Source organism: Pan troglodytes, chromosome 9 (assembly GCF_028858775.2).
Source record: "Pan troglodytes isolate AG18354 chromosome 9, NHGRI_mPanTro3-v2.0_pri, whole genome shotgun sequence".
NCBI classification, from domain to species: Eukaryota; Metazoa; Chordata; class Mammalia; order Primates; family Hominidae; genus Pan; species Pan troglodytes.
Genome location: NC_072407.2, coordinates 67687137 through 67711758, shown reverse-complemented (window position 1 = coordinate 67711758; position 24622 = coordinate 67687137). Strand labels below are relative to the sequence as shown.

Here is a 24622-nt window from a genome sequence, read left to right as displayed (position 1 = left end):
AGACAGAGCCAATTTGTCAAGACGGGAATTGCAATAAGGAGAGTTTAATTCATGCAGAGCTGGCTGTACGAGAGACAGGAGTTTTTTTTTTGTTTGTTTGTTTGTTTTTTTGAGACGGAGTCTCGCTCTGTTGCCCAGGCTGGAGTATAGTGGCATGATCTTGGCTCGCTGCAACAGCTGCTTCTCGGATTCAAGCGATTCTCCTGCCTCAGCATCCCAAGTAGCTGGGACTACAGGCGCCCGTCACCACACCCGGCTAATTTTTGTATTTTTGGTAGAGATGGGGTTTCACTATGTTGGTCAGGCTGGTCTCGAACTCCTGACCTCAGGTGGTCCTTCCGCCTCGGCCTCCCAAAGTGCTGGGATTACAGGCGTGAGCCACTGCGCCCGGCCTGTATCAGTTATAGTTTTTGCAAAGGCAGTTTCAGGAATAAGAAGCAGAACCAGGACTGCAGCCCAAGCCACCACGAGAGGCCAGTCTTTGGGGATGGTCTTTTAGGATGATCTTTGGGGGTGGCCCAAGGAGCCCCAGGCAGCTCCAGAGGCAGGAGGTAGGAGGTCCTGTTTCCCGAATCTGTCCACCTGGGAGAAAGCAGCAGGGGTGGCTGGGTTCTGCCTTGGCCACAGTGAGAGGAGAAGGGAGAGAAGGACTGGGCCTTGGGCGTCCCCCATGGGAGACTAGGAGCTGCGGGGAGATCTGGAGGGGAGGGTGCAGGTGTCACTGGGCCTTGATGTTCCCCAGGGCCGTTTGGTGATGGGAAGAGGGAACTGGAGCCCCAGGCTGCCGCTGATGCTGCTGGCTGACATTTCCGTTCATTCAGTCACTCAGGATTTATTGAGAGCCCACCCCGTGCCACCCACTGTGCACAGAACACCCAGAGATCCCTGTCCAGACAGACAAGTTCTTCCCATCGTATGTTGGGGTGATAACTGTGATGGAGAAAGAGAGGAAGAGCCAGCAGTGCCTCCAGCTGGGGAGGCAGGGCAGACCTCACCGAGGTGGTGACATTTGAGCCCCAGCTGGAGGGGTGCCAGGGTAAGAGTGTCCAGGAATAGGGAAGAGCCAGTCCACAGGCCTGGAGACAGAAGGCTGACTGAAGAAGAGTCTGGAGGCTCGGGTGGCTGCAGCAGAGAAAGCAAGGGGGTGGGTGGCAGGACGTGAGGTCAGAGGAGAATGGGCGGCACCCTGTGGCTCACAGATCCTTGAAAGGGTTTTGGTTTTGACTGAGCAGAATGGTGCCATTGCAGATCAACACGCACTTTAAATAATCAAAACCCCTATCTTTCCCCTGGGAAGGAGGAGGCCGAGGAAGGCTGTGTTTCTGACTCACACGGGGGAGTCGGGGGAGTCGTAAACAACCCTGAAGAGAACAGCCAGGCCTGGTGAGTCACTCCTGGGAGTGGCTCCTCCCCACCCTGCCACGCAGCGGCAACTGCGGGCTGGGCCTACCCCCTGGTGGCCACGCTCCCTCCGCACCCGGCCTCTCTCTGTGGCATGGGGGCGGCCGTGCCCCTTGGTGGAGATGAATGGGAGTGGAGCTGGGCTGGCTGGGCAGGCAGGGGCTTGCCTCTTGCTGACTAAGGCAGCCCTGGAGGGGCCCGACCATGGGGCAGGAACCCAGTTGCCATCCTCAGAGCGAGGATCATTGGCCGGGCTCGGGGATCAGGGCCTCTGTGGTCCCGGCACGCCTGGCCCGTGAGACTGTACTCTGCACGACTCCTCCAGGTGGCCAGGGTCACCGGAACTGGCTCGCTCTCCTCTGCCAGTTGCCGGAGGTCTGGGCACCAGGCCAATTCTCACCTTCCCGCCAGGGTTAAACATTAGTGGGAGGTTATCAGCGTGGGCCAGGGGAGGGAGAGGGGGGAATTCAACTCTGTCTCCTCTGCTGGAGCCGCCAGTTCCCGCAAGCCCAGACAATGCCGGTGGAGGAATTTGTGGCTGGCTGGATCTCTGGTGAGACATTTTTCTTCCTTCTGTCACATCACACCCAATGGTAGGTCACTTCCTGGGGAAGATGGGTGACATGGGAGGAGCAGAGACCAAAGTCTGAGTTCCGGCCTGGCGGGAGGATCACTTGAGCCCAGGAGTTTGAGACCAGTCTGGGCAACATAGGGAGGCCCCTGTCTCTACAAAAAAATCAAAATAATTAGCTGGGCATGGTGGCTCACACCTGTAGTCCCAGCTACTTAGGAGGATTGCTTGAGCTCAGGAGTTCAAGGCTGCAGTGAGCTATGACTGCACCACTGCACTCCAGCCTGGGTGACAGAATGAGACCCTGCCACAAAAAAAAAAAAAAAAAAAAAGAATCAGGGCATGGTGACTCACACCTGTAATCCCAGCACTTTGGGAGGCTGAGGTAGGAGGATCACTTGGGGCCAGGAGTTTGAGACCAGCCTGGGCAACATAGGAAGACCCTGTCTCTATAAGAAATGAGAGGCTGGGCGCGGTGGCTCATGCCTGTAAGCCCAGCACTTTGGGAGGCTGAGGTAGGTGGATCATGAGGTCAAGATTTCGAGACCAGCCTGGCCAACATGGTGAAACCCCGTCTCTACTAAAAATACAAAAATTAGCCAGGCGCGGTGGCGCACGCCTGTGGTCCCAACTACTCCAGAGGCTGAGGTGGAAGGAGCCCTTAAGCTCAGGAGGTTGAAGCTGCAATGAGCCATGATCATGCCACTGCACTCCAGCCTGGACAACACCAGCAAGACCCTGTGTCAAAAAAAAAAAGTCTGGGTTCCGTGGAGCACCCCAGAGCCAGCTGTCCCCAGTCCTCCGGGGAGTGGCCGATGGGAAGAAGAGAGGAAGGCACAGGTGGGAGGGTGCTGCCTCTGCCTTCCAAGGCCACTCTGCCTGACACCTGCAGAGGGCGGGAGAGCCAGGTGAGCACCCTATACCTTGAGCCCTGCTCTCCAGGCCCACCCTGTTGGGCTTACAAAGGAAGTTCACCTTTGACCTCACCTGCTGTCCTGAGTCCCCTCTGGGCCTCTGCCCCACCTGGCTGTGGGCCGCAGTCCCTGGCCCTGAGGCCTGTTGTGCTGTGGTCCCAGCCCAGCTTCTGGGTGGCATTCCTCTTAGGAGAAAGAGAGGGACGTTCTGAACCTGCCTCCTGGGGGTGCGACCTCCCCCAAACTCCAGAACCAGCCTCTGCTGTGGAGGGCAGGGCTAGGCAGTGGGCAGGTGGAGGGGAGGGGAGAAGCTCCTCTGCAGGTGCCCAGGCATGACCCCCATCAGGGCCCTGCAGTTCTGCGTGGCCAGCTGGCAGCAGGGCCTGCTCTGGATCCCGGCGACGACATTATGAGTTGAAGAAACAAGAGTAAAGCTCTCGGAGAGGTGGGAACCTGGGTGATTCTCCCAGAGTCCCGCGGCTCATAGGTGGTGGGATACCCGGGTATGGGCTCCAGCGAGGACACGTACGTCTTTGGCTGGCTCTTCCCTCCTGGGTGTGCATCCTCAGGTGGGGCCTGGGGTCTTACTCCCTTGTCCCAGTGCCTTCCTGGCCCAGTGCCTGTGTGGAGGGGGTGGCAGGGGCAGCTGGAGTCTCTAGAGCTTGGCAGGAAGGTGGCTGCATGTGTCTGAGATGGCCCTGCTCTCCTTCCTCCTGCCTGAACCCCTCTTTCCTCTTGGCACAGACTTGCTTCCTGGGCCTGGCACGAGGGCCCTCACTCATAGCACCCTCTTGTCACCACAGGCGCTCTGGGCTTGGTCCTGGGACACCCGTTTGACACTGTAAAGGTGAGTTTAGGAGAGCTGCCAGAGGAATGAAAGATCTCACCTGACCCAAATGTCAGGGTGCCCTGAGATCAGGCCTGGCTAATCTTGCCTTTCCTGCCTCTCCTGCTGGTTGGCATCCCGCTTGAGGGGGCAGAGGGAAAGGTTGGCCCACCTGCCCATCCCGCCACCCTACCTGCTCTGTCCTCCCACCCAGGTGAGGCTGCAGACCCAGACCACCTACCGGGGCATCGTTGATTGCATGGTCAAGATTTACCGCCATGAGTCCGTGAGTGGCCCACTCCTTTGGGGTCCTTCCCCTTTCGGGGAGGCATCTGGGGCTGTTGGTACCAGCTTCCCTCTCCAGCAGGGTTCTGCTCCTGGAGGAGAGAAGACCAAGTCTGGGATCCTTGGGGGGCCTGAGTGGTAGCTTAGCACCCCAGAGGCACAGCCTCAGCCCGTCCCTGCCTGTCCCCACTTCCCTGTGGCAGGACTTGGGAGCAGTTTCCAGCCAGAGGCTGCCTTGCCAGGGGTGGAGAGGACAAAGGGGAGGCCCCACGGTGCCTACTCCGCTGCCACTGTGTCTCTCTGCAGCTCCTGGGCTTCTTCAAGGGAATGAGCTTCCCCATTGCCAGCATAGCTGTGGTCAACTCTGTCCTGTTTGGGGTCTATAGCAACACCCTGCTGGTGCTCACGGCCACCTCCCACCAGGAGCGGCGGGCCCAGCCGCCCAGCTACACGCACATCTTCCTAGCGGGCTGCACCGGGGGGTTCCTGCAGGTGAGGGGGCAGTGAGTGGGCACACACAGGTGTCATAGGGATGGTCATCTCGATCTGTCCTCTCCCACCCTGCCCTGGCGACCCACAGCTGTGGAGGCACAGGCCTCTTGGAGGGGAACAAGAGGCCTGTGCTATGGCCTTCCAGGCTGCAGGCCTTTGGGGGAGGGCTGTGGGGAACAGAGGGGGCAAAAGGCAGAGACAGCTGGTGGGCAGTGCCAAGAGGGTGCTGGGAGAAGCAGCCTGGGCCACTCGCTCCAGCTGATGGGGCTTGCCCCCCTCCAGAGGGGTCTGCCAGCCTCAGAGCTGTGGGGAGCCCACTCCCCAAGGAGACCTTTGACCCTGGAGAACCACCAGCACCCTGCAGAGCTGTGAGCCCAGCCCCTCTGGCCGGGTCCTGATGAGGTCCTGACACTCCCCTGGCCCTGCCTGGCTCTACACTTTGCCTGCAGTGCTTGGGTGCCCATGACCTGGGAGCCTCACCTGAGGCCCAGCCCAGCAGGGCATTAACCATTCAGGCACTGCCGTCATCTGGGCTTTGGGCTTTAGAGGGGCGGATGGAGGGAAGAGGGACCAGCCGCTGCCAGTGGGAGCCGGTGCTGAATGGGTCCTGTGAGCATAAGCAGGGAGAGGGTGCGCCCGGCACCCACTGACACCCCAGCCGCAAGCCAGGGTCGCCCTCTCCTGGGCAGCTGCCCCCAGTTCCTTGTCACACTTCATGGGGCAGAGAGCAAGGACAAAGGACAAAGTCAGGCTGCTCCTTCAAATGAATTAATGATTAATGAGACCCCCGGAGGCCCCGGCTTTTCTTCTGCCCCTTCTTGTGCGAGGCGCTACCTATAGGTTTCCTGAGCCCCGCGAGCCACATCCCACAAACACAAGGAAGAGAACCGAAGCCCTAAGCTAAGTGGCCAGGCCCGGCTTCTAAGTCACCCTGCCCCCTCCAGCTCTTTGGAAAGCAGAAGTGGGGACTGTGAGGGCCGCTGATGGAGCCTGGGTTTACAGTCAAACCTGTGGCTTTAGTTTAACAGAGTCTTAAAGGAAAAATGTGTTTTAGTGTGGAGTGGGAAGAAGAGGCAGGGACTGACAGCCTCTGACGGGCACAGACGTTGCCCTGGTCTTCGCCGAAGCTGATCTTCTGAAATGGCATCTGACACTCCACCACCCCTGTGGGGGTGTCTGTCACCTGGTGTCAGCCTAGCCCTGTCCTCAGCCCCCAGGAGCTCAGGGCTCAGAACACCTCCTGAAGCCCTGAGCTCAGCCCTGCCAGCACGCTCTGGAGGGTGGCACAAGGCCCCATCTCCCAAGGGATGGTACCTAACCTACGACCCTTACTCCTGGGGCCAAAGTAAACAAGCGAAGACTTGGCCTGCCACACCCTAAGTACCACCACCCACCACCGGAGGCGACCGCCAGCCCCCGTTGCCATCAGCCATCTCCAGGGCTGAGGAACTGAGCCCATGTACCTGTCACAAAACAAACAAGCAAAAAACAGATAAATCCCTCAGAGACAGGCTAGCCTTGACATGGACCCCGATTCTCACCTGGACTCCAAAAGCTATCTTGACCTAGTGGCATCTCTGACCCAAACCTTAATTGCCCCCATCGCCCTCTACATCCCCCCAGCACTGACCCTCACCAGGACTCCAGCCCCAATTCCATCCCAAATCTGTGTAGCATCTGCTTCTGCCGATTCTAAGAGCCCTAGCACCTGCCAAGTCCCCCCATTACCCACCTTCCCACACTCAGAAGCCTCTTTGGTGGGATGCTAATGGGAAGGAGTCTTGCCTCTCTGGAGGCAGGAGGGGCTGGCCTTGTGCCCCTCCGGGCCTCTGAGAGGTGGGCGCAGGAGAACAGCACTCACGAGGGGACCTCCTTCACCCTGGGAAAGGGTGGTTTCTTTGCTATTTCACAGTCACAGGCTGAATCCTTCACTTGGCCCTGCCCACCGTACAGGTATGCTCACTGCCGGCTTTAGGGAGGCCAGAAACCAACCTGCTCCTGCAAAAAGAATCCAGGCTTGTTCTGAGTGCCTGCTGCAGGCCAGGCAAGTTGGTCACTGTTGCATGAGGGGGCAGTGCCTCTCACTCTTGGGCCTGACGCCAAGGGAGGTAGCCTGTCCCGGTCGCATGCAGACATCCTGGCCATCCCAGCCACACATGCACGTGAGAGGCTGGGTGCTGGCAGGGTTCCTGAGGGACTGGAAGATGTGGCCCCCTGCCTGCCTCCTTCCTCTTGTGAATATAAGGGGCCAGTTCCCAGCCCAAAGCCCCACCCGGGGCCCTCATGTTTCATCACCAACAGGCCTACTGTCTGGCTCCTTTTGACCTCATCAAAGTCCGGCTACAAAACCAGACAGAGCCAAGGGCCCAGCCAGGGAGCCCCCCACCCCGGTACCAGGGGCCCGTGCACTGTGCAGCCTCCATCTTCCGGGAGGAGGGGCCCCGGGGGCTGTTCCGAGGAGCCTGGGCCCTGACGCTGAGGGACACCCCCACGGTGGGGATCTACTTCATCACCTATGAAGGGCTCTGTCGCCAGTACACACCAGAAGGCCAGAATCCCAGTAAGTAAAGTGGCGTGAGAGGATGGGGGACAGAGGTGTGGGTAGCAGGCAGGGTCCAGCGGGGACTGGGGAAGGAAACTAGGGTCTGGGGAGGATGCTCTGTTCTGGGTCTGACCCCTGCTCTGGGCTCTCTCTGCCCCAGGCTCAGCCACGGTGCTGGTGGCAGGAGGCTTTGCAGGCATTGCTTCCTGGGTGGCAGCCACGCCCTTAGACGTGATCAAGTCCCGGATGCAGATGGATGGACTGAGACGCAGAGTGTACCAGGGGATGCTGGACTGCATGGTGAGCAGCGTCCGGCAGGAAGGACTGGGGGTCTTCTTCCGGGGGGTCACCATCAACAGTGCCCGCGCCTTTCCCGTCAATGCTGTCACCTTCCTCAGCTACGAATATCTCCTCCGCTGGTGGGGATGAGCCCTGCGGCAATGCCAGCAGCTCCCCATCAGGCCCACGGCCCGGAGGCCAGTTTGAGATTGGAGGCCAGGTTGAAAGCTTGCAAATCAGTGCAAGAGGCTCAGCCCTTCCTAACCAAGGTGCCTCCCACCCGCGCAGATCTGGGCTGGGCAGACACCTGTGGGAGCCGGAAGCCAGGGGGCCTGTGCAGCCTCCCTGTGTAGCTGGCCTTGACTCCTTTGCCTCCCACATCTGTGAAACAGGGAGCATGAGGCACAAGTGAGCTGGCAAGTGGTGCTGGTGACATCCCAGCTCCTGTCCTGTGCCTTCACCTCTTTTTTTTTTTTTTTTTGAGATGGAGTCTTTCTCTGTCACCCAGGCTGGAATGCAGTGGCGTGATCTCGGCTCACTGCAACCTCCGCCTTTCCACCTTCCGGGTTCAAGCAACTCTCCTGCCTCAGCCTCCCAAGTAGCTGGGACTATAGGCGCCCGCCACCACACCCAGCTAATTTTTTGTATTTTTAGTAGAGACAGGGTTTCACCATGTCAGCCAGGATGGTCTTGATCTCCTGACTTTGTGATCCGCCCGCGTCGGCCTCTCAAAGTGCTGGGATTACAGGCGTGAGCCACCGCGCCCGGCCGCCTTCACCTCTTAAGGAGCTCTGAGACTCCGCTTCTGAGAGTCCCTGCGGCCTCCCACCTGCCTGCCTTTCAAAGCTCTCTCCCCCATGACCCAGGATAACCCTATGTCTCCTCCCCCAGAATCCTTCAGTGGCTCTCATCACCTTCAGGAAAAGCCCAAACTCCTTCCACCCTCCAGGTTCCTCCCTCCCCACGAGGCTTTGTTCTCCTGGGGTTGCTTCCTGGACCCTGAACAAGTTGTGCTCTCATTGGCCGGGCCTGGCCAGCAGTGCACAGTGCCTGGCAGGTTGACTCTACCATCCCCGGGCTGGCCCCGCTCTCCTCCGAGACCCAGGCTGAGCCCAGTCTCCTCACCCTTCCTTGACTTACCTCCCCACCTGAGGCTGACTTTGGGGTTCCCAGACACCCTACCCACACACATGCCTTGATCATAGCACTTGCCTGCGCTTCTTCAGAGTCATTAATTTGCTTCTCGGCTTCCCCACTGGACTGTGAGCTGCCTGAGGTCAGGGATTGCGCTTTGGATGGTTTCCAGCCTGAGCCTGGTGCTTGAACAGACGTGTGCAATAAATGCTCGTTAAATGATGCCACTGCACTCCTGACCTGTCTCTTCACGCCAGCTGCCACACCTGCTTCCCTGGTCTTGCCACACAGCTTTCTGTTGAACCTCCCAGCCCCCATTTTCCTGCTCTGACCCTTCTCGAGGTCACCTGCAGTGGAGGATGCTGGGAGCTGGGGGTCTGTCTGCTTTGCCCACTCCCAGCCAATGGTGCTTGTTTTCTTTTTCTTTTTCTCTATTTTTTCTTTTATTAGATACAGAGTCTCACTCTGTTGCCCAGGCTGGAGTGCAGTGGTGCCATTATAGCTCACTGTGGCCTTGAACTCCTGGACTCAAGCGATCTTTCCACCCTAGTCTTCTGAGTAGCTGGGACTACAGGTATGTGCCACCGCACCTGGCTAATTTTTAATTTTTTTGTAGAGAGGAGGTCTCACTATGTTGCCCAGGCCGTCTGGAACTCCTGAGCACAGATAGCCCTCCCACCTTGGCCTCCCAAAGAGCTGGAGTTACAGGTGTGAGCCACTGTTGTTTTCTTTACCCATCTCACTTGCTTAGTGGGAATTAAAAACTGGCTGAGAGGGTTCTTTTAACTGACAACAAAATTGAGCATCAAGGGCCATTTGTACCCACTAATGTCCCTATCTGGTCTGAGATCAACGTGAGTCCACCTCATGGTGACCTGAATTCCTGCCATTTACTGGGGGCTCCCTGTAGAAACAATCACAGTGTTATGATCACAGTTGATAGAGAGGCAGCCTCGGCTCAGAGACATTATGTAACTTGTCCTAGGTCACACCGCGGGTAAGTCATACAATTTGCTTAGATGCCTCTGAGCTTCCAGCCACAGTGTCCAGTTACTTAGCTACCCTGCTCCACCTGGGCACATGGGGGTCTTCTGCGAGTCACCTAAGTTCAACTCCCCCCACACCACCCTGGGCTAGACCTACCGGGACCATACTCCGTCACGTGCTCATCAGAGCTCTCCTTCACCAGATCATGTGCTGCAGATGGCTGGAGGCCATCTGCAACTACTTTTTGTATTTTTAGTAGAGATAGGGTTTCACCGTGTTGGCCAGGCTGGCCTCGAACTCCTGGTCTTATGTGATCCACCCGCCTTGGCCTCCCAAAGCGTTGGGATTACAGGCGTGAGGCACCTGGCTCTGCCCTTGTTGCAACAGTTTAGGCCCTTGTTGCAACAGTTTAGCAAGCTTCACCCTGACTCAGTGGGTAAGGTACTGTGAGTTTCTAAGTCAGTGGTAATCCAAGTGTGGTCCATGGAGCAAAGCTTATTAGAAATGCAGCATCTGGCCAGACACAGTGGTTCACACCTGTAATTCCAGCACTTTAGGAGGCCGAGGCAGGAGGACCACTTGAGGCTAGGAGTTCAAGACCAGCCTGGGCAACATAGTGAGACCTTGTATCTACCAAAAATTTAAACATTAGCCAGGTGTGGTGGCACTGTGCCTGTAGACAGAGCTGCTTGGGAGACTGAGGTGGGAGGACTGTTTGAACCTGGGAGGTTGAGGCTGCAGTGAGTCTTGATTGCGCCACTGTACTCCAGCGTGGGTCATGGAGCAAGACTCTGTCTCAAATAATAATACTGATAATAATTTTTAAAAAGATATGCAGCATCTCAGGCCCCACCCCAGACCTACCAAATCAGAATCTCTGAAGATGGGGCGCAGGAATCTGTGTTGTGAAAAGCTCTCCCAGGGATTTCTACACATGCTAAAGTTTAAGAATCGGTGTTCTGGGGGCTCCTGATCGTGGGAATGTGCTGCCCTTTCGGGCTGAGAAAGGTGTATGGTGGAAGAGACTCGAACTCCTAGTTTCTAGCAGTCTCTGCTCCTCCTATGGAAAACACAAGGTCCACCTGAGGCCGGTTCCCAGGTGCCTTGAGGCAGGCACCGCCCTTCCTGTGCCTCAGTTTCCTCTGTGATCCCTTTTTTTTTTCTTTTGAGATGGTGTGTTGCTCTGTCACCCAGGCTGGGGTGCGGTGGCACGATCTCGGCTCACTGCAACTTCTGCTTCCTGGGTTCAAGTGATCCTCCTGCCTGGGACTACAGGTGCATGCCACCATGCCCGGCTAATTTTTTTGTATTTTTAGTAGAGACGGGGTTTTGCCATGTTGGCCAGCCTGGTCTGGAACTCCTGACCTCAAGTGATCCACCCGCCTCAGCCTCCCAAAGTGCTGAGATTAACAGGCGTGAGCCACCACCCCCAGCTTCCCTCTGTGATCCCTTCTGATCGGACCATCTCTGAGCCCATCCAGCACCACCGCAGCGCCAGGGATTCCAGGCTGGACATTGCAGCGATGGTACAGCAGGTGTCAGAACACCACTGGGCAGCCCGTGGCTGGAAGGAAGCAAACAGGACGCATGAGGAGGAGGAGGTGGGCTCCTATAAACAGTGCAGGAAGTAGGCAGGAGGGCAGGTCAGAGTGGTCCTCTGTTGTTTGCTATTTCTCATCAAATTACCAGTTAGCGGGAATTCCCATTTGGGTGCCCCTCTGTCTGAGAGAGAGCTGTTCTCCTTTTCCCTTTGCCTATTAAACCTCTGCTCCTAAACTCAAAACAGCAACAACAAAACAGTTAGCAAGGGAGTAAAATGAAAAAAATCTATTTTTTTTGGCTTTAGTTAAATGGGCTCCCATTCTCCCTCTCTGGTTCTATCTAGAGGAGTCTCCTAAAGAGCCTGGAGTGCCCGTCCTCTAAACTCCACCTTTACAGCCAGAGAGAGTGGCCAGACTCAGGTGGGACCAGGGAGTTCCAGGCCCAAGTTCCTTCCACCAATCCGTGGCAAAGGCTACCCACTGGGCTGGGAGAACAGTCCTGGAGTGAGTTTAGGGTTTAGTATGGTGTGATTAGTGAGCAAATAACTCACTCCTGCACAGCGGCCCCAGGAGGAGATGCCACTATTGGAGGGGAGGGCAGAAAGACAAAGATGGGGCAGGAAGGGGCCAGAGAGATTCTAAAAATCTAGATGTTGGCTAGGCATGGTGGCTCTCATCTGTAATCCTAGCACTTTGGGATGCCAAGGTGGGCAGATCACCTGAAGTCAGGAGTTCGAGACCAGCCTGGCCAATATGGTGAAACCCCATCTCTACTAAAAACACAAAAATTAGCCAGGCGTGGTGGCACATGCCTGTAATCCCAACTACTAAGGAGGCTGAGGCAGGAGAATCTCTTGAACCCGGGTGGTGGAGGTTGAAGTGAGCTGAGATTGCCCCACTGCACTCCAGACCAGGTGACAGAGAGAGACTCCATCTCAAAAAACACAAAATTTAGCCGGGCTTGGTGGCTCATGCCTGTAATCTCAGCACTTTGGGAGGCCAAGGTGGGCAGATCACGAGGTCAGGAGATCGAGACCATCCTGGCTAACACAGTGAAACGCCGTCTCTACTAAAAATACAAAAAATTAGCCGGGCATGGTGGCACGCACCTGTAGTCACAGTTACTTGGGAGGCTGAGGCAGGAGAATCACCCGAACCAGAGAGGCGGAGGTTGCAGTGAGCCAAAATCGCGCCATTGCACTCCAGGCTGGATGACAGAGCGAGATTTCGTCTCAAAAAAAAGAAAACAAAACTAGATGTTTTTAATCAGCAGGGTCTCATAAGGCATGCGAAATTGCTTAAGGATTTAACAGATGGTATCTCAGGTTGCTGTTATTTTTGAGAACTCTTTTCGACAGAAGAAATCCCTAAGAACCAGGAGATAGTCTGTGAACCTGCTTTGAGGTTACAAAGGAGATGGTGTCTGTCAGTCACTTGCAAAGAGCTGATAACTTGAGCAAACATGTTAAATAAAGTCCCATTGGACTCCTGTTGTCCAGCGTCATACTTCTTTTTTTAGCAATGACCACAGCTGAAGAAATTCCAGGAGACTAACTTATGTGTATAGTGACACTCCCTGTGGCTTTCCCCAGCACACTCCAGCCTGGGGAAAGCTACATGCGCAGGGAAAGGGGGAAATGACACAACCACGAGATGACTCTGGCTTAAATAACTTTGACCAGACTCAGGAAACAGCTGAGCCAAGGGGGTCCATGCTGTGAATGTGACTTAACTGGTGTCTCCAGCCTGCTCAGGCTCCTGAGTGCCAGGCCCACACTGCTGTCTCTGGTCACACATCCTTGGATGTCCCAAAGGCACCTCAAGTTCCCCAGCCCGCCCTGCTGCCCTCAGCTCCCAGCCCAGGCCGATGCCTCAGAGGAGCTCTCCCTCTTCCCCCCCGCCATGCCAAAAGAGTCTCTAACTCCTCTTAACCCTTTGAAAGATTTCTACTCCTTCCCAATTTTTTAGAGATGGGGGTCTCACTATGCTGCCCAGGCTGGTCTCCAATTCCTGGGCTCAAGTGATCCTCCTGTCTCAGCCTCCCAAAGTGCTGGGGTTACAGGCATGAGCTACCGCATCTGGCCTCGACTCCCTCTTTACCAATCCTAACAGCACAGCCCTGGTCCTGTCTCAGATCTGAACATGTACTTTAACTTTTTTTTTTTTTTGAGACAGAGTCTTGCTGATCGCCCAGGCTGGAGTGCAGTGGCAAGATCTCGGGTCACTGCAACCTCCGCTTCCTGGGTTTAAGCAATTCTCTGCCTCAGCCTCCCGAGTAGCTGGGATTACAGGCACCCGCCACCACGCCCGGCTAATTTTTTGTATTTTTAGTAGAGATGGGGTTTCACCATCTTGGCCAGGCTAGTCTTGAACTCCTGATCTCATGATCTGCCCACCTCGGCCTCCCAAAGTGCTGGGATTACAGGCGTGAGCCACCGCGCCTGGCCCACGTACTTTAACTTTTGGCAGTACAATTCTCCCCAAGTCTCCCTGCTCCTCAGTGGCTTCCCAGTCCTCTGCAGAACCAGGGCAAGCTCCCTCCCGCAGCCTGCAAGGCTTGCAGGCGTGCACCTTCTCTTGGTTCCGTAAGCACATCAGGCTCCCTCCCACCACAAGACGTTTGCACATGCCCTTCTTTTTTGTTTTTGAGACAGTCTCGCTCTGTTGCCCAGGCTGTAGTGCAGTGGCAGGATCAAAGCCCACTGCAGCCCCAACCTCTCAGGCTCAAGTATCCTCCCACCTTAGCCTCCCAAGTAGCTGGGATTACAAGTGTGTGCCACCTTGCCCAGCTAATTTTTATTTATATTTTATTTATTTATTTATTTTTTTGGAGACAGAGTTTTACTCTCGTTGCCCAGGCTGGAATGCAATGGTGTGATCTTGGCTCACCGCAACTTCCACCTCCCGGGTTCAAGTGATTCTCCTGTCTCACCTCCCGAGTAGCTGGGATTACAGATATGTGCCACCATACCCGGCTCATTTTGTATTTTTAGTAGAGACGGGATTTCTCCATGTTGGTCAGGCTGGTCTCAAACTCCTGACCTCAGGTGATCCGCCCACCTCGGCCTCTCAAAGTGCTGGGATTACAGGCATGAGCCACTATGCCCAGCCTAATTTTATTTATTTATTTATTTATTTTTGAGAGTTTTGCTCGTCGCCCAGGCTGGAGTGCAGTGGCTTGATCTCGGCTCATGTAACCCACCTCCCTGGTTCAAGCAATTCTCCTGTCTCAGCCTCCTCAATAGCTGGGATTACAGGTGCCCACCACCGAGCCTGGCTAATTTTTTGTATTTTTAGTAGAGACAGGGTTTCACCATGTTGGCCAGGATGGTCTGAAACTCCTGACCTCAGGTGATCTGCCTGCCTCGGCCTCCCAAAGTGCTGGAATTACAGGCATGAGCCACTGCATCCAGCCTAATTTTTAATTTTTTTTTTTTTGTAAAAATGGGGTCTCATTATGTTGCCCAGGCTGTTTTTGAACTCCTGGGCTTAAGTGATCGTCTTGCCTCGGCCTCCCACAGTGCTGAGATTACAGGCATGAGACACTGTGCCCAGCCGCACATGCCCTCTGCCTGCCTGTGTGCCTCCCACCCAGCCTTCAGCTCTCAGTTCAGCCACACTTCCTTATGGAAACCTTGATCACATTCCTTTGACTTATGCCTGTTGTTTGGAATCACCTGGGGAGTTTGTGAAACTACAAATTGCTGGGTCCCACCCTCGAGTTTCTGGTTCAGTAGGCTTGGGGCGGGTCCAAGATTTGCCTTCCATTATGTTAGAGATAGGGTCTTACTATGTTGCCCAGATGCTGCTGCTGCTGCTGCTGAGAGCAACGCCTTGAGAACCACTGGCCCATGTTCTCATATTGTCCCCCTTCATCATTCTATAATGACACACTCTCATTTGTGTAACCCTTGGGTTATATCTGTCTCTCCTCTAAACTATGAGGTCTGGGAAGCAGAGACCCCTGTGTTAGCTCTTGTCAAAACTCTAGCTGGTAGACCGGGCGTGGTGGCTCAAGCCTGTAATCCCAGCACTTTGGGAGGCCAAGGCAGGCAGATCACAAGGTCAGGAGATCAAGACCATCCTGGCTAACACGGTGAAACCCTGTCTCTACTAAAAATACAAAAAATTAGCCGGGCATGGTGGCGGGCACCTGTAGTCCCAGCTACTCGGGAGGCTGAGGCAGGAGAATGGCGTGAACCCGGGAGGCAGAGCTTGCAGTGAGCCGAGATCGCGCCACCGCACTCCAGCCTGGGCCACAGAGCAAGACTCCACCTCAAAAAAAAAAAAAAAAAAAAAAAATTGACTGCCTGTTTTTCTGTGGCTAGTGAGCCTTATCTCTCCCTTTCCCAGGCATTGTGAACTCTGTTTCTCTAGCTGTGCAGCTGCAAGGTCACTAAACAGATAATCTCAGGTCATAAAACATGCTGTTCCTTGAAAAGTTAGAAATAATGTAATGCATGTCTTAAATAACTGTCTTTGTTTCTCGTTTCTGTAATATGCTTCCCCCTGCACAAATCTCCCCCCATCCCACTAAATGCTTAAAAGGTAACCGGACTCCTTGCTCGGGGCTCAGTCCTTTGGATGTTAATCCGACTGGGTCGGTGCACCTAAATAATTAAATAAATCCTCTTCAACCCCTGGGTCTCTCTGATTCCTTAATTATCCCGCTGCAGAGGCAGGAAGATTGCTTAAGGCCAGGAGTTTGAGACTGCAGTGAGCCATGGTCTTGCCACTGCTCTCCAGCCTGGGCGACAGAAGGAGACCCTGTCTCAATAAACAAACAAACAAACATAGTTTTAAAACCATTGCTAACTTTGCAAAAAGTAAGGGAACTTCCCAAGGATCCCTTCAAAACAAGAAAGGGTGTAAATCAGGGTGTTGGAACTGGGGCAGCCCCTGGGCCAAATGCTGATAACTCCATGACCTTGGAGATTAAGGAACCACGGGGAACAAATTAGACCTTGAGTCCACATATGGTGGGGCAGCTGAAACCAAGGCTCATAGTAGATTCCTATGGATCCTGGAAGGGGCTACCCATGCAGTGAAAGGTAGACCAGAAAACCTCCACCCACCAGTTAAGGGAATTGATAAACAAACCCTGCCCCTTTCCTTTGTGGTGGAAAAAACTTAGGAATACTTGGACCCATGAATTCAGAACCACGTGCCTGCTCCCTGTACTCCCTTCAGGTCTGGGATGTCGGCCTCTAGGAAACGAATGTATCATGCTAGTAGTGTCCCCTTGTGTCTCGTGGGAGTAACTACACATTTTTCTTTTTCTTTTCTTTTTTTTTTTCCAAGAAGGAGTCTTGCTCTGTCACCCAGGCTGGAGTGCAATGGTGCGATCTTGGCTCACTGCAAACTCTGCCTCCCAGGTTCAAGCAATTCTCCTGCCTCAGCCTCCCGAGTGGCTGGGATTACAGGTGCCCGCCACCATGCCTGGCTAATTTTTGTATTTTTTAGTAAAGACAGGGTTTCACCATGTTGCTCAGGCTGGTCTTGAACTCCTGACCTCAGGTAATCCACCTGCCTCAGCCTCCCAAAGTGCTGGGATTGCAGGCATGAGCCACCGCGCCCGGCAACTACACATTTTTCAAACAGGACGCATTCTAAATCAGGATCTTCGGGTTTTCCAGAGATTAAGTCCAACTAATAAAAAATTCCCTCACACAACTCAATAGCAAAAACCAAATCACTCAATTTAAAAATGGGTGGCCAGGTGGCTCATGCCTGTAATCCCAGCACTTTGGGAGGCCGAGGTAGGCAGATCACCTGAGGTCAGGAGTTCAAGACCAGCCTGGCTAATATGGTGAAACCCCATTTCTACGAAAAATACAAAAAATTAGCTGGGCATGGTGGCACGTACCTGTAATCCCAGCTACACGGGAGGCTGAGGCAGAAGAATCACTTAAACCCAGGAGGTGGAGGTTTCGGTGAGCTGAGATCACCATTGCACTACAGCTTGGGCAACAAAAGCAAAACTGTCTCAAAAAAAAAAAAAAAAAAAAGGCAAAGGAACTACACAGATATTTTTTGAAAGAAGACATACAAATGGCCAACAAGTTTACAAAAAAGTGTGCAACATCACCAATCATCAGAGAAATGGAAATCAGAACCACAATATCACCTTCCATCGGCCTAGAAAAGAAAAGATAGGCCGGGCGTGGTGGCTCAAGCCTGTAATCCCAGCACTTTGGGAGGCTGAGGCAGGCAGATCACAAGGTGAGGAGATCAAGACCATCCTGGTTAACACGGTGAAACCCCGTCTCTCCTAAAAATACAAAAAAAAAAAAAAAAAAATCAGCGGCCGGGCGCGATGGCTCACACCTGTAATCCCAGCACTTTGGGAGGCCGAGGCGGGCGGATCACGAGGGCAGGAGATCGAGACCATCCTGGCTAACACAGTGAAACCCCATCTCTACTAAAAATACAAAAAATTAGCCAGGTGCGGTGGCGGGCGCCCGTAGTCCCAGCTCCTCGGGGGGCTGAGGCAGGAGAATGGCGTGAACCTGGGAGGTGGAGCTTGCAGTGAGCTGAGATCGCACCACTGCACTCCAGCCTGGGCGACAGGGCGAGACTCTGTCTCAAAAAAAAAGAAAAAAAAAAAAAAAGATAACGAGTGTTGGTGAAGGTGTGGAGAAAAAGGAACCCTTGCAGGCTGTTGGTAGGGACGTACTTGGTTCAGTTGTTACAGAAAACAGCGTAGAATTTCCTCAAAAAATGCAACATAGAACTACCATATGATCCAGCCATTCCATTTCTGGGTATATATTTAAAGGGACTGGGTCAGGCGTTGTGGCTCATGCCTGTAATCCCAGCACTCTGGGAGGCGGAGGCAGGTGGATCACCTGAGGTCAGGAGTTTGAGACCAGCCTGGCCAACATGGTGAAACCCTGTTTCCACTAAAAATACAAAAATTAGCTGGGCGTGGTGGTGGGCAGCTATAATCCCAGTTGTTCAGGAGGCTGAGGCAGGAGAATTGCTTGAACCTGGGAAGCAGAGGTTTCAGTGAGCCGAGATCGCATCATTGCACTCCAGCCTGGGAGACAGAGTGAGACTCTGTCTCAAAAAAAAAAAAAAAAAGACAGGCATGGTGGCTCATGCCTGTAATCCCAGCACTTTGGGAGGCCGAGGCTGGTGGATCATGTGAGGTCAGGAGTTTGAGACCAGCCTGGCTAACATGGTCAAATACCGTCTCTACTAAATTAGCTGGGCGTAGTGGTGTGCACCTGTAATCCCAGGTACTAGAGAGGCTGAGGCAGGAGAATCACTTGAACCTGGGAGGCAGAGGTTGCAGTGAGCCAAGATCGCGCCATTGCGCTCCAGCCTGGGCAACAAGAGGGAAAACACCATCTAAAAACATAATAATAATAAAATAAATAAGTAAACAAATAAATAAATAAAACAGTGCCTGGCCAGTAGTAAGCACTTTAGAAATATTGATTTGTTTAAAGGGCCTTAAGAGGAGCGATCCTGTCTGTCTTGTTCTCTGACGTATATTACAGGTAATTTTCTATTTCTCTCTCTAGTTTGAGGGCAGTTTAGGAACAGGACTGTGTCTTCCTTATCTTTGTTGCCTGGGAGCCTTAGGTGCCATCTGAACATAGAGGGTGTTCATTAGAGGCTTGGAAATACACTGAAATAACACATAATGTCTTTGTCCTTCCCTCCCCTGCCTTGCTCTGCATGTGGCAACACTTGCATAATTGGATAGGATTGCCTGGCCTTGATAAAAGATGAGGTCTGTTGGGAATAGTAGATGCTGCCTTTGCTGCCTCTCTTTCCTTTCTATCCCACCTCTTAGGATGTCCAAGCAACTGTGGGAGCTTCCTAACTTACTTGGTCCTGAATTTCCACATTTGCTCCCCATCTCCCGATCTGTTCTTCACGCAGCAACTAGAATGAGACTTTTTAAAAACATAAAACATAGGCCAGGTGTGGTGGCTCACGCCTGTAATCCCAGCACTTTGGGAGGTGAGGCAGGTGGATCACCTGAGGTCAGGAGTTCGAGACCAGCCTGGCCAACATGATGAAACCCCGTCTCTACTAAAAATACAAAAAATTAGCCAGGCTAGGTGGCGTGTGCCTGTAATCCCAGCTACTCAGGAGGCTGAGGCAAGATAATCGCTTGAACCAGGGAGGCGGAGGTTGCAGTGAGCCGAGATCAGGCCACTACACTCCACCCTGGGTGGCAGAGTGAAACTCCGTCTCAAAAACAAAACAAAACAAAACAAAACAAAAACATAGGCTGGGCGCAATGGCTCACACCTGTAATCCCAGCACTTTGGGAGGCTGAGGGATTGCTTGAGACCAGGAGTTTGAGACCAGCCTGGCCAAGATGGAGAGACACCCTCTCTACCAAAAAAAAATTTTTTTAATTAGCCAGGTATGGTGGCGCACACTTGTATATTTGTAGTCCCAGCCACTCAGGAGACTGAGAAGTGAGGGTTGCTTGAGCTCAGGAATTTGAGGTGGCAGTGGGCCATGATTGTGCCACTGTACTCCAGCCTGGGCACCCAAGTGAGACTCTGTCTCTAAAGAAAAAACAAAAAACCAAAAACACACACATGAAACATATCTTGCGGCTGGGCGCGATCGCTCACGCCTGTAATCCCAGCACTTTTGGAGCCCCAGATGGACGAATCATGAGGTCAGGAGTTTGAGACCAGCCTGACCAACATGGTGAAACCCTGTCTCTACTAAAAATACACACACACACAAAATAGCTTAGTGGCGGGCACTTGTAATCCCAGCTACTCAGGAGGCTGAGGCAGGAGAATCACTTGAACCCGGGAGGCAGAAGTTGCAGTGAGCTGAGATTGCGCCGCTACACTCCAGCCCTGGAGACAGAGTGAGACTTCGTCTCAAACAAAAAACAAAACAAAAAAAAAATCTTGTTCCTCCTTTATCTAAACCACACAGCCCCAACCCACCCTGCAAAAAAAAAAAAAAAAAAAAAAAAAAAAAAAAAAAAAAAAAAAAAAAGGCAAACCAACTTCCTATTTTGCTTAGAATGCAACCTAAACACTCCCTGGTGAAAGGCCCCTGTCCACCTCTCTGACCTCCTCCCCTCCTTGGCCTCCCTCACTTGCGGCCACAGGCACTGCTTTCTGTTTCTTAACCTTGTGAAGCTGTTTCTAACCACCTGGATTGGTACCCACAGTTCCCTTTGCAGAGAAATTCACAACGCAGCTCACAGGTCATTTTCCTGACTACGCACCCTGTCACTCTCTCTGACATCATTATTTTATTTTCATCTTGACACCTTTCGCTGTCTGAAATGACTGTGCTCGTGGGTTTAATGTCTGCTCTTGCTCTCCCTCTTCTAAAAAGTAAGGGCCTTGGCTGGGCATGGTGGCTCACGCCTGTAATCCCAGCACTTTGGAAGGCCGACTCAGGCTGATCGCCTGAGGTTGGGAGTTCGAGACCAGCCTGATCAACATTGGAGAAACTCTGTCTCTACTGAAAATACAAAACTAGCCAGGCGTGGTGGCGCACGCCTGCAATCCCAGCTACTCAGGAGGCTGAGGCAGGAAAATCACTTGAACCTGGGAGGCGGAGGTTGTGGTGAGCTGAGATGGCGCCACTGCACTCCAGCCTGGACAACGAGAGCAAAACTCTGTCTGAAAAAACACAGCAAAACAAAACAAGACAAAAAACAAACAACAACAAAAAAAGTAAGGGCCCTGACAGACGGGATCCTCTCTGTCTTGTTCACCATTGACTTTAAGGTCCCAGAATAGGGCCTGAGCCACAAGCTAAGCATTCGGGAATACTGCTTGCACGAGCAGATGAAGTTACCTGCAATTGGGAAATGTCTGCCATATGATAGCGATTCAAGGAAGGAGAGATTAATTATGGCTCTTTTTAAAAAGCTCCGGGAAGAGGCCAGCTGTACAGCATTGTGTTATGTTCGGCTACTCTGACAGGAGTGGGACACCTGAGGACAGAGAGCTAATCTATCTGCTCTCTGTTGCTTTGGTAAGACCTGTAGAGATTGTGTATTTTTTAATTTTTTTAAATGGAGTTTTGCTCTTGTTGCCTAGGCTGGAGTGCAATGGCGTGATCTCGACTCACCACAACCACCACCTCTCGGGTTCAAGTGATTCTCCTGCCTCAGCCTCCTGAGTAGCTGGGATTATAGGCATGCGCCACCACGCCTGGCTAATTTTGTATTTTCAGTAGAGACGGGGTTTTCTCCATGTTGGTCAGGCTGGTCTCGAACTCCTGACCTCAGGTGATCCACCCGCCTCGGCCTCCCAAAGTGTTGGGATTACAGGTGTGAGCCACCACGCCCAGCCTGTAATTTTGATTTCAACATTTAAAAAGAGATATAGGGCCAGGCGCAGTGGCTCACGCCTGTAATCCCAGCACTTGGGAGGCCGAGGTGGGTGGATCACCTGAGGTCAGGAGTTTGAGACCAGCCTGACCAACATGGAGAAACGCCATCTCTACTAAAAATACAAAATTTGCTGGGCGTGGTGGCGCGTGCCTGTAATCCAGATACTCTGGAGGCTGAGGCAGGAGAATCGCTGGAATTTGGGGGCAGAGGTTACAGTGAGCCAAGATCGCGCCACTGCACTCCAGCCTGGGCAACAAGAGCAAAACTCCGTCTCAAAAAATAAATAAATAAAATAAAATAAAAAGAGATATGGGCTGGGCGCAGTGGCTAACGCTTGTAATTCCCAGCACTTTGGAAGGCCAAGGCGGGCGGATCACCTGAGGTCGGGAGTTTGAGATCAGTCTGACCAACATGGAGAAACCCCGTCTCCACTAAAAATACAAAATTATTCCGGCGTGGTGGCGGGTGCCTGTAATTCCAGCTACTCGGGAGGCTGAGGCAGGAGAATTGCTTGAACCCAGGAGGTAGAGGTTGTGATGAGCCAAGATCGTGCCATTGCACTCCAGCTTAGGCAACAAAAGCAAAACTCCATTTCAAAACAAACAAACAATAAATAGGCCGGGCGCAGTAGCTCACGCCTGGGTAATCCCAGCACTTTGGGAGGCCGAGGCAGGCGGGTCACCTGAGGTCAGAAGTTTGAGACCAACCTGACCAACATGGTGAAACCCTGTCTCTACTAAAAATACAAAAATTAGCTGGGCATGGTGGCAGACACCTGTAATCCCAACTACTCAGGAGGCTAAGGCAGGAGAATCACTTGAACCCGAGAGGCGGAGGTTGTAGTGAGCCAAGATCATGCCACTGCACTCCAGCCTAGGCGACAGAAGGAGACTCCATCTCAAAAATAATAAAATAAAATAAAATAATAAAATAAAATAAAATGAGATACGTCAGAACTGGAAAGGTTTCAGAAAAGAACAATTTATATGAATTCAGGGTAGAAAAAATAGACTTCTGTGAGGAAAGGCTAAATGATTTAGGATCTCAGCCTAGAAAATGATAGGCCCGCAGGTGGCTTCATAAGTGTTTGAAAGGGAGTTGTTAGTTCGAGCTGCCAGGTGTGGAGTTGGTCAATTAGGACAACGAAGCAAGCTGAAAGTAACACAAAAGCTTCTTTTCATTCACTAAAACCTACATGCAAGGGGCAAAAACAGGCCCCAGCTCCCCAGCGTTCCATTTTACAGAGCAGCACGAGACAAGGGTCAGACAGGAACAGTCTCACCGTCAAGGAGTTTCAGAATAAAAAGAATAAAAGCTCCTGCCTTTTTACAGACCTGACCTGAAGTGGGCTGTAGGGAGGCAGGGGAGAAGGGCTGAAATGAGAGGTACTGAGTCAAAGCGGAGAAAGGATGGAATGAGAGGTACTGCGTCAAAGCGGAGAAAGGATGGAATGAGAGGTATTGAGTCGAAGCGGAGAAAGGATCTCAGTCATTGCTCCCAGTAAGGAGGTCTTGGTAAAGGCTGTTGGAAACTGCCTCAGCCCAGGTCCCCAAATGGAGGTGCCCAGCTAGGAATGCAGGTGAGCTTAGGAACAGGGCAGTCTGGGGGCCTGGAGTCCTTGACTGCAACTCTCTCCGGAAACCTGCAATGCACAGGCGATGCACCAAGCTGGGGTGAGAGAGCAGCTTCCCTCCATGAGGACTGCCAGGCAAAAGTCTTGTGACTGCCAATGGTGAAGCCTGAAAGGTCACCCTTAGGATTTTGGCCTGGAGCCTGTATTTTTATTTTATTTATTCTTTTTTCAAGAGGGAGTCTCGCTCTGTCGCCCAGGCTGGAGTGCAGTGGCGCGATCTTGGCTCAGTGCAACCTCCACCTCCCAGTTCAAGCGATTCTCCTGCCTTAGCCTCCTGAGTAGCTGGGACTACAGGCGCTCGCCACCACACCTGGCTAGTTTTTGTATTTTTGATAGAGACGGGGTTTCACTATGTTGGCCAGGCTGGTCTTGAACTCCTGACCTCAGGTGATCCACCCGCCTCAGCCTCTCAAAATGCTGGGATTACAGGCGTGAGCCACCGTGCCCAGCCAGTATTTTTATTTTATTTTTTTATTTTTGAGACGGAGTCTCATTCTGTCACCCAGGCTGGAGTGCAGTGGTGCGATCTCCGCTCACTGCAACCTCCGCCTCGTGGGTTCAAGCGATTCTACTGCCTCAGTCTTCCAAGTAGCTGGGATTACAGGTGTGTGCCACCACGCCTGGTTAATTTTTGTATTTTTAGTAGAGACAGAGTTTCATCATGTTGGCCAGGCTGCTCTTGAACTCCTGACCTAAAGTGATCCACCAGTCTCGGCCTCCCAAAGTGCTGGGATTACAGGCATGAGCCACTGTGCCCGGCCTGCAGTTTGTATTTTTACCAGCTAGAGTCTATCTGCGTCCAAAGCCCATATCCTTTCCAGGTAAAACCATTTTCTTTTCTTTTCTTTTTTTTTTTGAGTGAGTTTCACTCTTGTTGCCCAAGCTGGAGTGCAGTGGCACCATCCTGGCTCACTGCAACCTCCACCTCCCGGGTTCAAGCGATTCTCCTGCCTCAGCCTCCTGAGAAGCTGGAATTACAGGCATGTGCCACCACGCCTGGCTAGTTTTTATATTTTTAGTAGAAATGGGGTTTCACCATGTTGGCCAGGCAGGTCTTATAAACTCTTGACCTCAGGTCATCCACCCACCTCGGCCTCCCAAAGTGCTGGGATTACAGGCGTGAGCCACCGCGCCCTGCTGGTAAACCATTTTCTTTACATCCTACTCCCAGGATCTGGCTCACGCTTCACCTTCTCTCACCTGGATCAGTCAGAGGCTCTCTGCCTCTAGGTTTCACATCTTTGACATACCCTACACAGACTCCGTTATTCTAGAACCCCAAGAATGACTTGTTCCTGCCTACCTAAAACCCTCTGATGGTGTCCTACCCCTAAGCCTGGTTGGCTAAAGGCCCTTCCTACTCTCCAGGTCTCTCCTTGTACTCTGCCCCTACCTCCGCAAGTATGCTATGCTCTGGCAGAACTGCCTGCCCCCGCCCCCAGCACACTGTGCTCCTTCACTCCAATCAGACTCTGCACACGCTGTCCCTTGGCCTGGGACGCCCTTCAAACTGCAGCTCAAAGCTCACCTCCCCCTGGAGTCTCCCTAGCTCTATGGGGCCAGGCACTTTGCACAGCCGTTATCACAGCCTTAATCACACTCCACTGTCATTGGCTGCAAGGTTCTGTCCAGAAGAGACATCATCTTTGCAACCTTGTTCACATAGGAGGCCTTG

General features: G+C 52.9%; 1 protein-coding gene across 12 annotated transcripts; it reads left to right on the top strand.

Annotated features, from left to right (window-relative positions):
- Nucleotides 1-1195: 1195 nt before the first annotated feature.
- On the top strand, nt 1196-12465 carry SLC25A45 (solute carrier family 25 member 45). 12 transcript variants are annotated; one of them, XM_063783072.1, is made up of 8 exons: nt 1196-1383; nt 1900-1954; nt 3690-3733; nt 3927-3998; nt 4304-4489; nt 6791-7049; nt 7192-7331; nt 10748-10849. In XM_063783072.1, the coding sequence occupies exons 2-8, from the start codon at nt 1918-1920 to the stop codon at nt 10748-10750; spliced, it is 741 nt and encodes a 246-aa protein (XP_063639142.1). In that variant the 5' UTR covers nt 1196-1383; nt 1900-1917; the 3' UTR covers nt 10751-10849. The 12 variants fall into 12 exon arrangements, with proteins under 12 accessions (XP_063639142.1, XP_054517365.1, XP_054517366.1 ...); XM_054661390.2 differs by lacking the exon at nt 10748-10849 and adding an exon at nt 7968-8667; XM_054661391.2 differs by lacking the exon at nt 10748-10849 and adding an exon at nt 7965-8667.
- The last annotated feature ends 12157 nt before the right edge of the window (nt 12466-24622 follow it).

Coding starts and splice junctions, on each gene's coding strand:
- SLC25A45 (XM_508552.7), top strand. CDS start 1,918: ATGCCGGTGGAGGAATTTGTGGCTGGCTGGATCTCTG. Junction 3,734..3,926: donor ACCCGTTTGACACTGTAAAG/GTGAGTTTAGGA, acceptor CCTCCCACCCAG/GTGAGGCTGCAGACCCAGAC. Junction 4,490..6,790: donor GCACCGGGGGGTTCCTGCAG/GTGAGGGGGCAG, acceptor CATCACCAACAG/GCCTACTGTCTGGCTCCTTT.